The sequence below is a fragment of the Leucoraja erinacea genome, chromosome 7 (genome assembly GCF_028641065.1).
Source record: "Leucoraja erinacea ecotype New England chromosome 7, Leri_hhj_1, whole genome shotgun sequence".
Lineage (NCBI taxonomy): Eukaryota > Metazoa > Chordata > Chondrichthyes > Rajiformes > Rajidae > Leucoraja > Leucoraja erinaceus.
In genome coordinates, this window is record NC_073383.1 from 35,968,372 (window position 1) to 35,981,099 (window position 12,728).

Below are 12,728 nucleotides of genomic sequence, written 5' to 3' on the forward strand. Positions count from 1 at the left end.
AGTCACCCTGCAGCATCATAGCATCCTTCTCGCACCTCACACTGCCACTCAGTTTTGTGTCATCCGCAAACTTAAAGATGCTACATTTAATTCCCTTGTCTAAATAGTTAATTTATATTGTAAACAACTGGGGTCCCAGCACCGAGCCTTGTGGCACCCTACTAGTCACTGCTTGCCATTCTGAAAAGGACCCGTTAATTCCTACTCTTTGCTTCCAAGTCTGCCAACCATTCTCTATCCATGTCAATACCCAACCAATCTCTTGTGTCAAACAGAATTGCCTACAATAGGCAATGAATTGTGTAACCAAGAAATTTAAAAGGAGTACAGTATTGTACAAGAGTGTTCACCTCCTTGTGATATCTTCGTGAGGAAGCACTGAAGATTCTGTCTCTTGGCAGTTTCCCATAGCCCTCCATGAACCAAATGCAAGCCTGGACCTTGGTAAAGTCCCAGGGAAAAAGCCGAGTAGTTCTGGAAATTATGCGGCTGTAGGTTGGTGCAATAAGCTGGGTGTTTTTTAAGATGTATTATACTAATTAGGCATTGAGCCTCTCCAAAATTGCAGTGACTTATGCCAAATAAATCACACACAGACACACGCACACAGACACGCGCACATCTTAGAATGAAGGGGAGGTCATTTGAGACTGAGGTGAGAAAAAACTTTTTCACCCAGAGAGTTGTGAATTTATGGAATTCCCTGCCACAGAGGGCAGTGGAAGCAAAGTCACTGGATGGATTTAAGAGAGAGTTAGATGGAGCTCTAGGGGCTAGTGGAGTCAAGGGACATGGGGAGAAGGCAGGCACGGGTTATTGATAGGGGATGATCAGCCATGATCACAATGAATGGCGGTGCTGGTTCGAAGAGCCGAATGACCTCTTCCTGCACCTATTTTCTATGTTTCACGCGCACATGCACCCACACACAAACACAGGTTCAGAAGTGTCATGTAGTGCTGAAGTTACAGGACAAGTAGTCAGATTACTGGACCATTATTCCAGTGGCATGAGTTTGAATCCTACCATGGCAGCTGTGGAATTAGCATTCAAGTCATAAAATAAACTTGGAGTGTAAGAAATACAGCTGTCTCACTATCAGTAACAAGGAAACCACTGGGTTGTTGAAATGTCAATTAAAAAAAAAAAATCATTAGATTTACTGCTGTCTTTCAGGGAAGGAAAATTGCTTGTGTGACCAAAAGCCCACCAATTTGGTTGAATCTTAACTCCTACTCGTTTCAGGGGCAATTACAGTTGATTAATAAATATTATCAGTACCTATGATGTCTATGAATGAGTAAACAAAAACACACGTGGATTGGCACACATACGGGTCCATCTACAAACACTCATGCATTGTCACACAAACATATACAAAATCACTGACAAATGAAGATAGTGGCATAAATACACTCAAAAACACATTTTACAAATACACACACAGCACACGAATACAAACTACGGACCCACATACAGTGCATTCAGAAAGTATTCAGACCCCTTCACCTTTTCCACATTTTGTTACGTTACAGACTTATTCTAAAATGGATTAAATTCTTTCACATTTACATAAGTATCCAGACCTCTTACTCAGTACCTGGAGGCAGCTTTGGTTTTAAGTCTTCTTGGGTATGACGCTACAAGCTTGGCACACCTGTATTTGGATAATTTCTCACATTCATCTCTGCAGATCCTCTCAAGCTCTGTCAGGTTGGATGAGGATGCACAGCTATTTTCAGGTCCCTCCAGATATGTTCGATCCAGTTCAAGTCCGATCGAAGCTGGGCCACTCAAGGACATTCACAGACTTGTCACAAAGCCACTCCTGCGTTGTCTTGGCTGTGTGCTTTGGGTTGTTGTACGGTTGGAAGGTGAACCTCCACCCCAGTCTGAGATCCTGAATGCTCTGGAGCAGGTTTTCATGAAGGATCATCAAGGAAACAGGATTTGCTCTGTTCATCTTTCCCTTGATCGCGACTAGTCTCCCAGTTCCTGCCGCTGAAAAACATCCCCACAGCATGATGCTGCCACCACCATGCTTCACCGTAGGTATGGTATTGGCCAGGTAAAGAACGGTGCATGGTTTTCCTCAGACTTGACGCTTGGCATTCAGGCCAAAGAGTTCAATCTTGGTTTCATCAGACCAGAGATCTTGTTGAGGAGCCTGTTGGCAAACTCCAAGTGGGCTATCATGTGCCTTTTACTGAGGAGTGGCTTCCGTCTGAACACTACCATAAAGACCTGATTGGTGGAGTGCTGCAGATATAGTTGTCCTCTGGAAGGTTCTCCCATCTCTACAGAGGAACTCTGGAGCTCTGACAGAGTGACCATTGGGTTCTTGGTCACCCCCCTGACCAAGGCCCTACTCCCCCAATTACTCAGTTTGGCCGGGCGGCCAGCTCTATGAAGAGTCCTGGTGGTACCAAAGTTCTTCCATTTCAGAATGACGGAGGCCACTATGCTGTTCGGGACCTGAAATGCTGCAGAAATTGTTTTATACCCTTCCCCAGATCTGTGTCCTGACACAATCCTGTCTCAGAGGTCTATGGCCAATTCCTTCGGCTTCATGGTTTGGGATTTTGCTCTGACATGCACTGTCAACTGTGGGATCTTATATAGACAGGTGTGTGCCTTTGCAAATCATGTCCAATCAATTTAATTTACCACTGGTGGACTCCAATCAAGTTGTAGAAACAGCCCAAGGATAATCAATGGAAACAGGATGCACCTAAGCTCAATTTTGAGTGTCATAGCAATATTTTTAATTACTTTGCAAACATTTATAAACACTTGTTTTCACTTTTTTATTATGGGGAAATGTGTGTAGATTGATGATTAAAAAAAATAATTTAATCCATTTTAGAAAAAGGCTATAACGTAACAAAATGGGGAAAAAATGAAGGGGTCTGAATACTTTCTGAATGCACTGTACACACAAATGTATTTGTATGCTTCATACTTCCTCACAAACATTTCACAAGCTGTTGGGCAGAAAGTCAATCACATGGGAGAGGAGTGGTTTGGGAAGGCAATGGCCAGGCCAGACTGATTCCTCTTTGAGACGTACTGCTTTGAGTGTGTGCCCCTAAATGGCTGCTGTCAGTGTGTCATATAATTGGCTCCTGGTCATAGCACAGATGACACTGTATTTCCTGCAGCGAGTCTGTACAGTGTGAGGGTGAGAGTCAACGTGCCTGGGGTTTTCAGGGGCAGCTAATGCAGGATCCTTCACTTTATATCTTTAATGGCACTGTCTCTTTAATGATTTTCTTTCCATTCTTCAATTGGGACACTTTCCTAATCCCCCTACTTTGTAAGCAAGGCTGAAGGAGGTCTTGTATCTTTGTCACCAGTAGGAGGAGCTGAAGATCAAGGCAGGACCTTGTCTCGGAAACGCAGAGCTCCCTGTGCCAACCTGAATCTCACACATCTGAGAAAGTGCCTGTGCCTAAAGTTGCAATCAGCCAGAAGGAGCTAATAGTGGTATCCTCGACAGTGTTGTCAAGATACTTGTAGAAATAACTTTGTAAGGGTCTGTTCTCAAACCAAAGCCAATTATTGTCATTGATTTCCCTCGGATGTAATCCCTAATCTCCCACACTGAGTCATATACTGTAGCTCTGAAACAGGACCATCAGTCCATTGAATTAATCCCAACTATCAAACACCCATTTACACTAACACCACATTGATCGGTTTATTCTCCTACATTTCCCATGAATTTCCCCTGTATTTTGCCACTCTTTTACACAATAGGAACAATTTCTAGTGGCAATTAATCTATCCACCTCTTTCGGATGTGGAAGGAAACCAGAGCATCTGGGAGAAACTGAAGTCACTGTTTTCTTGTCACCCAGCAGTATTTTCTGTCAATCTTTGCAACTTAATGTTAAATTTTAACCACACATATATATCTTAACTGCATTGAAAAATTCTAAGTAACCTCTTGCTGTGTAGGCAGAATTCAAGGCCACTTCTACCATTCAGAGTGGAGGTGCTTTAAGGGCAGGGGATAATTGAACAAGGCTGTCCAGATGTAGTTCAGTCTTCATTTTGAAGGCATGAATTCTATCAAAATACTTGCGATTGGTTTAGGAATCGAGAAGCACTCACTCTCCATCCCCCCCCCCCCCCCCCAGCATCTTGTTGATCACATTGTAGAATTCATCCTAAAATACGATACGATAGGATACTATGCAATAGAATTTTATTTATCCCAGGAGGGAAATTGATTTTGACAAAGCTTTTGCCAGTTTCTCTAATTTGAGTTTGGAGTGGAGGTAACAGACTAAGGGTGACTGGTCCTTCCGAGGATGTTCAGGGTCAACAGATTAATTTCAGGGCCAATTAATTAATTTAAACTGAAGGAACCCTCTCCTGAGCTCAGGACAACATCAATGGGAGTGTCTGGCAATTTGTTCCCGGCAGCAGTTGAACCGCATGAAGACACATTGCTTATTTTCTACTACTGCAGAGAAATTCCAGTTACCAGAAAAATAGAGCAGAGTCCCACTTATCCAGCCATCATAACCAAATCCAAGCTGTGCCGTCATTTTCATTCAATCACACACGTCACCTTAAACCTATCTATATCTGCCTGGAACTAATTGTCTAACAGGCTTCTGTTACTGTGGAAGTTTCATGATGCCTAGAGCATGTAGGCTTGATAAATTGCTACCATTAGACAAAACCTCTGTCCAGTAAGTCTATGATGAAGTACTCTGCTCCTAACTAGACAAGGGCTGCGAGGAAAAGAATCACCTTGAACTCTTTTACTGTAGCTAGGAACAGGGCTTCAAACAACTTAGTTTCACAAATACTATCAATCATTCAATGCCTCGCGTTGGTTGTCCTCTAGAAGTTGTTTCCACTGATTCACCCAGAAGGAACGGTGGCATACATGACAGCACTGGGCAGAATAAACATTGAAATAGATTGAGTAAGCAATCATTTAGCAGAAAATTATTTTCTGCTGAATAAGCAACAGTACTTGTATTTTAGTGATCAGCATCCAACTAACAAAAAGTGGCAACGTTATTGTTGCATTCAGTCTGGTATCTTTATGATAAGTAACAACTCACTATAAATAGTGCTCATGCTTCATCCTATCAATAGTAATTCATTCTATTAACCCAATTCACTGCTGCAGTTTTGTTCCAAGTACTGCTTTATTAATCTATTATTTAACATAATCTACTGTATGGATAGACCTTCATGATAACAGAAACATTTTTGATAGACCTATGAGCACAGCTATTGTTTCCTCAATTTATCCTCTGAAAATCCACTATAGCTATTAAGTCTGGTAAAAGGAGAGTGATTCACTAACATCACAGCTCTGTGTACTCTCTTCAACATGACTGCTGCCCATACTAACTATTCAAAGTCATCCAATCGCTGCAATAACTTAATTTCACCTGCCCTGGTATGAACTATTTTACTTCACCACTCCCTGTACTAATCTGTTAACATCACTGCTCCCTGTGCTCACTCTTCGATATAACCACTCCTTTGGAAGGCTTGACAACCGACAGAAAATAATAGTGTTTTATATACTTATGTCTTGCTCTGTCTCAGTAGTTAACGTACACATACCTTGTTCTTTATTACAGTGTGCAATTTACCCACATCCTGCTCTCTGCCGGAATGTGTTTAATATACCCACATTATTCTCTCTGACATAATGTTCACAGCTGCAACCCACTCCCAGCCACTCTATAATGTACACACTAACCTCCCTTCCATTGACTCCATTTACACCTCATGCTGCCTCAGTAAGCCCACCAGCATAATCAAGGACAAGTCGCACCCTGGCTACTCCCAATTCCCCCCTCTCCCATCGCACAAGATTCAGGGACAGTTTCTTCCCAGCTGTTATTAGGCATCTTAGAAACAACTGTAGAGCTGCCCTGAGTGTCCTAGGTTCTATATACCTCATTGGAGACCTTTGGACTATCTTTGATCAGACTATACTGGACTTTATCTTGCACTAAAAATATTCACGTTATTCCCTTTATCAAGTAGCTGTATACTGTGGATGGCTCAATTGTAATCAGGTCTTACCTTTCTGCTGACTGGTTAGCACGCAACAAAAACCTTGGTACATGTGACAATATACTAACTAAACTAACTAAACTAAACTAAACTAAACACACCCTGCTTCTCTCAGACATAACATAATATTCCCTCTGTAAAAAAATGCATTATGTACAATTTCATGCTCTCTCTGAGAATGTGTGCAACATACTCATATCTTGCCCCTCTCTGATATTATATAATGTATCCACCCTATGTTCTCTCAAGCCAGGGCATCTCCAGGGAAGGAAACTGTAATATGTAGGAAGGAACTGATGATGCTCAAAGATAGACACAAAACACTGGAGTAACTCAGCGGGACAGACCGCATCTCTGGCGAGAAGGAATTTATGACGTTTCGGATCGAGACGCTTTTTCAGATTTCTCAACCTGAAACATCACCCATTCCTTCTCTCCATAGATGGTGCCTGTCCCGCTGACTTACTCCAGTTTTTTGTGTCTATCTATGTTCTCTCATACTGTGTACAATATACACACATTATGCTTTCTTTCAGATATTGTACAATCTAAACCTAGTGTACAATATATGAACATTGTACTGTTTGACAGGCATGTATATAGTCCTACATTCTGCTCTCTATCTCAACAATACGTGACAAGAGATATTGTATATAGTTTATCTCATTCATATTAACAATCAGATGACATGTTAAAATATCCTTAAATGTTCTTAGTTCTGAAACACGTAGGATCAGTTAAGATCTCCAAGTCCGTGAATAAGTAACAGCTGCTGTGATGTGAAATACAATCAGTTCAGGGAAAGTAATTCATGTCTTTATTGTTCTTGCATCATTTCATTCATGCCTGCTCAGTTAACTGTTTAAAGCAAGGTATGACTGCAAGAAATAACATTCAAGCACAATGCCATTCCTCCCCATCACCCCCTCAATAGCCAATTCATCGAGGTAGTTAATCCCATCGTTGCCTTACCTTTGCAATCTGAACACACCAGTTCAGAAGTAGCTGTGAGCCAATGTTATCCTTGTGTTCACGGACGTAGTCCAGCAGGCAGCCATGGGGCATCAACTGAGTGACCAGTTGGATTGTCGGACTGAGACAAACACCCAAGAGGCGGACGAGGTGCGGATGGTCCATGCTGGCCATGATCAGAGCCTCCTGTGGGAACAAAGAACAAAGCCAGGCTTAGCAATCATTGAGCAGAAGGATGTCACTACATCATCTCTCATGGCTAATGTGTGCCACTCATGGGCAACCTTTGCACCAATATGCTGAGGGATGGAAGAGTTGGTTGTCCTCTTGGTCTAGGCCTAGGTATGGAACCGATGGAGTCCCCCCAACTGGAGAAATAGGTGACAAAGCCACGAGTGACTTGCCTTGTTCATGTATTTCACACAACTTGACTTTGCAGCTAACTGTCTACACTTTGCAGAGCTCAGGCATTTAATGTCAGTTCTCAAATGCTGGTGAAAGTAGAAACCTTATGTGCTGTAAGTGGCCATTGCCATGCCCACTGGAGCTGAGAATCCTGTTCTTCTGACACCTTCTAGCCCACCTTGCAGCTGGAAACTAGCAGGCGAATCAAGACGAGAGGTGGAATCTGGAGCAACCCACTAAAGGAAGGCAGCAGAGTGGTGTAGCTGGTAGATCTGCTGCCTCACAGAGCCAGAGATCTGGTTTCGATCCTGACCTCCAGTGCTGTCTGTGTGGACTTTGCACATTCCCCTTATGACTGCATGGGTTTCCTCCGGGTGCTTTGGTTTGCTCACGCATCCCAAATATGTGCGGATTTGTAGGTTAATTGGCCCTGTAAATTGCCCCTCACGTGTAGGGAGTGGATGTGAAAGTAGAATAACATATAATTAGAGTGAACAGGGTAATCGATAGTCAATGGGTCAAAGGGTCAGTTTCCATGCTATATCTCTAATGTAAACATAGTGGCTCACAATCCTTCACCGCCACACATCAGAGAAATCCTGGAAAAGGAGAGGCTGCAGAACCTAAGTACCACCCAGGTGCTGTACTGTTCTTGAGCGACAGTTGCTAACATGATGCGGTAAATGCAATATGTGTAGGAAAGAACTGCAGATGCTGGTTTTAATCGAAGGTAGACACAAAATGCTGGAGTAACTCAGCAGGCCAGGCAGTATCTCTGGAAAGAAGGAATGGGTATAGGAGAGAACTGCATTCAGTCTGAAGAAGGGTCTCCACCCAAATCGTCACCCATTCTTTCTCTTCAGAAATGCTGCCTGTCCCGCTGAGTTACTCCAGCATTTTGTGTCTACCTGGGAAGTGCAATAACTTGTTTGTGCTCAGGAAGAACCTCTTTATATTGTGGACAGCTTAATTGTTATCATGTACAATATAGTTTCTCTGCTGACTGGATAGCATGCAACAAAAAGCTTTTCATTGCACCTCGGTACAATTGACAATAAATTAAACAAAACTAAACCAGTGGGAGAGTTTAGGACCAGAGGGCAAAGCCTCAGAATAAAAGGACATCATTAGAAAGGAGATGAGGAGGAATTGCTGAGGGTGGTGAATCTGTGGAATTTATTGTCACCGACAGACAACAGACAATAGGTGCAGGAGTAGGCCATTTGGCCCTTTGAGCCAGCAACGCCATTCAATATGATCATGGCTGATCATACAGCTGTGGAGCCCAAGTCTTTGGGTATTTTTAAAGCAGATATTGACAGGTACTTAATTAGTAAAGGAGTCAATGGTTACAGGGAGAAGACAGGAGAATGGGATTGATAGGGAAAAATAGATCAGCCATGATTGAATGGTGGTGCTGATTCAATGGGCCAAATGGCATAATTCTGTCTCTATGACTTATGAACTTATGAACATGTGGCACAGTGTTGCAGTGGATAGAGAGCTGCAGTCTCTCAGTGCCAGAGAGAGACCCAAATTCGATCCTGACCTCGGGTGCTGTAAGTATGCAGTTTGCATGTTTCCCTGTGATCACATGAGTTTCATCTGGGAAACATTTTCCCCCCCACATCCCAAAGATGTGTGTGTTTGCAGGTTAATTAGCCTCTGAAAAGTGCTCCTGGCGTGTAGGTAATGGATGCGGAAGTGGGGTAACAGAGAACTTATGTGTATGGGCGATCGATGGTAGGTGTGGAGTCAGTGGGCCAAAGGGCCTGTTTCATTTAATCAATCAACATGGACCAGCACCTCTGGCATTACAGCCCTTCCACCAGTACTGTCAGCTACTGGGTCTTGGGAACGGATATGGGACCTACAGGCTGTTGAGGTGGCTGAGAGCGTCAGTACTGAACTGGGGCTAACATGTCATCAAACTCCTTTTCCTTGTATTCCTGATCACTATACACAGTCTGAAAGTAATAATGTTAAAACAGACCTGAGCGAAGAAAGGTCTCTTGCGAACGCACCTGTTTCTCATCATTGTTTCCGAAGGGTTTGCTCTATTTTCAGGATAACTAACTACAAGCAAGCTCTCCGATTTACTGCTGAGTTTCATGAAATGTGAACAATACGCTGGGGTAAATTCACCAATCCTGTAACCCTGGACTAGGTCCAGCCCTCAGTGACCTGAGCTCTCTTCAAGCTTGGTTTCCCTTGCTCTATAATGACAAATTGTTGTTGAAAGGTATGAATCAAAGAGTTTCACCTCAGCACTTGTCCATCAGCTGGGTTTCTAATCCAAAACTAAAACAGAAGGAGATTTTTTTCTGATATATGTCCCCATATTTTGAAATCAAAACCTTATAATCCAAAGAGCAAATCTAGAATTTCAGTGAAACAATAAGCTTAAACCACAATAATTTCACACCAGATTTGTTAACGGGGTTTCCAAGAGAGGTTTCTGAGAAACAAATTAGATATTTCACTTGTCACTTGACTGCATTCTTATCCTAAGACCGAATGAAATGTGCAAATCACATACTGAAGGATTATGAAACTGTTTAAATGTGATATACTCTCAAATTCACACAATTAAATTGCTTCTCCCCAGCACACTCCCCAGCTGTGAATGTTTGTCTTCCTCTGCTTTATCATTTGCGATGTTCATACCTTTGTAGCAGTGAGTTTGATGTTGCATAGGTTAGTTGTTTCTCTGCTACCATACAGAATTTCTAGGTACATATGACAATAAAGTATAATTGAATCATTGAGTTCACACAGTTTCTCTCAAAATAAGAAGCCATGAAGCATTGTTAGGAAATGGTCGTTTGAGAGTGTGGATGTGCATTTTCGAGTGGCTGTGACAGCATTCGTGTGTGCGGCAATGTTTGAAGATTAGTCCGTGTTTCTTGGTATAAGTGTGTATCAATATCGAGATATGTATATTTGCATATGGCTGTCTATGCATTTGTGTACATGAGTGTTTATGGTTGTGTATGTGGCACAGATAGACACTTCAAATGCAACTCTATTTGATGCGTCTATCTGTGAGTCTTTATATGTGTAGGATTGTTTTGTACGTGTTTAAGTGTGTAAGCATTTTTATGCAGCTTTTGTACAAGTATGGTATGTTTAGGTAGGTATGTAAATATTTATGTGGTGATTTGTTTGTGCATGTGTGCATATTGCCATTCTTGTCTATTAATGCAAGTGCTTAGAACTGGAGCTTCTTGGAATCAGTGATTTCTCCAAATCTGAGGAAGGACATTATTGCCATAGAGGGAGTGCAGAGACGGTTCACCAGACTGATTCCTGGGATGTCAGGACTGTCTTGTGAAGAAAGACTGGATAGACTTGGTTTATACTCTCTAGAATTTAGAAGATTGAGAGGGGATCTTATAGAAACTTACAAAATTCTTAAGGGGTTGGACAGGCTAGATGCAGGAAGATTGTTCCCGATGTTAGGGAAGTCCAGGACAAGGGGTCACAGCTTAAGGATAAGGGGGAAATCCTTTAAAACCGAGATGAGAAGAACTTTTTTCACACAGAGAGTGGTGAATCTCTGGAACTCTCTGCCACAGAGGGTAGTTGAGGCCAGTTCATTGGCTATATTTAAGAGGGAGTTAGATGTGGCCCTTGTGGCTAAGGGGATCAGGGGGTATGGAGAGAAGGCAGGTACGGGATACTGAGTTGGATGATCAGCCATGATCATATTGAATGGCGGTGCAGGCGCGAAGGGCCGAATGGCCTACTCCTGCACCTAATTTCTATGTTTCTATGTCAGTTGCTGTACATCAACTAACTTAAAAAATCAACGATGCTTTTCACAGTGTACCTTCCCACCATATTCCATGCTGACATCCATACACTGCCATAGAGAAATCTGCTGAATGTTGTGTGCAATGAGGGGGACCCTCAGATGTCAGGGAATAGGAAGGTGATCTCTAATATCTGGCCAGTCATGGGATGCTTGTGAGCAGGAGAGGAGGATTGGACTTCAGTGCCACTGAAGGACATAATTAAAGTCTAAACAGATTTAAACTTTTTTTCGCCTTCCATCACAGTGAAGAATGTGGAAGAGTCACTGTGGTGGATGTTTACAGTGCATTCAGAAAGTATTCAGACCCCTTCACTTTTTCCACGTTACAGCCTTATTCTAAAATGGATTAAATTCATTTTTTCATTCATTCATCAATTTGCACACAATACCCCATAATAAAAAAGTGAAAACAGGTGTTTAGAAATTTTTACAAAGTACTTTGGCAGCGATTACAGCCTCAAGTCTTGGGTATGATGCTACAAGCTTGGCACACCTGTATTTGGGTAATTTCTCCCATTCTTCCCTGCAGGTCCTCTCAAGCTCTGTGAGTTTGGAAGGGGAGCATTGATGCACAGCTATTTTCAGGTCCCTCCAGAGATATTCGATCGGGTTCAAGTCCAGGCTCTGGCTGGGCCACTCAAGGACATTCACAGACTTGTCACGAAGCCACTCCTGCGTTGTCTTGGCTGTGTGCTTAGGGTCATTGGCCTGTTGGAAGGTGAACCTCTGCCCCAGTCTGAGGTCCTGAATGCTTTGAAGCAGATTTTCATCAAGGATCTCTCTGTACTTTGCTCCGTTCATCTTTCCCTCGATCCTGACTAGTCTCCCAGTTCCTGCCGCTGAAAAACATCCCCACAGCATGATGCTGCCACCACCATGCTCCACCGTAGGTATGGTATTGGCCAGGTGATCAGCGGTGCCAGGTTTCCTCCAGACGTGACGCTTGGCATTCAGGCCAAAGAGTTCAATCTTAGTTTCATCAGACCAGAGAATCTTGTTGAGATGCCTGTTGGCAAACTCCAAGCGGGCTGTCATGTGCCTTTTACTGAAGGGTGGCTTCCGTCTGGCCACTCTACCATAAAGGCCTGATTGGTGTAGTGCTGCAGATATAGTTGTCCTTCTGGAAGGTTCTCCCATCTCCACAGAGGAACTCTGGAGCTCTGTCAGAGTGACTATCGGGTTCTTGGTCACCTCCCTGAACTAGTCCCTTCTCCCCCGATTGCTCAGTTTGGCCGGGCGACCAGCTCCATGAAAGTCCTGGTGGTTCCAACGTTCTTCCATTTAAGAATGACTGAGGCCACTGTGCTCTTTGGGACCTGAAATGCTGCAGAAATTGTTTTATACCCGTCCTCAGATCTGTGTCTCGGCACAATCCTCTCAGAGGTCTACAGACAATTTCTTCATAGCTTGGGTTTTTCTCTGACATGTACTGTCAACTGCAGGACATAGAAACATAGAAATTAGGTGCAGGAGTAGG

At 43.0% G+C, this 12,728-nt stretch overlaps 1 protein-coding gene across 4 annotated transcripts in view; it reads right to left on the reverse strand.

The window, feature by feature from the left end:
* The window catches only part of LOC129698887 (receptor tyrosine-protein kinase erbB-4-like), an 804,589-nt gene that overhangs the window by 169,823 nt on the left and 622,038 nt on the right, over positions 1 to 12,728 (reverse strand). For all 4 annotated transcript variants that reach the window (XM_055638279.1, XM_055638280.1, XM_055638278.1 and 1 more), the window contains one exon: positions 7,030 to 7,215. In XM_055638279.1, coding sequence (XP_055494254.1) covers positions 7,030 to 7,215 — 186 coding nt within the window. The remainder of the gene's footprint in view (positions 1 to 7,029; positions 7,216 to 12,728) is intronic.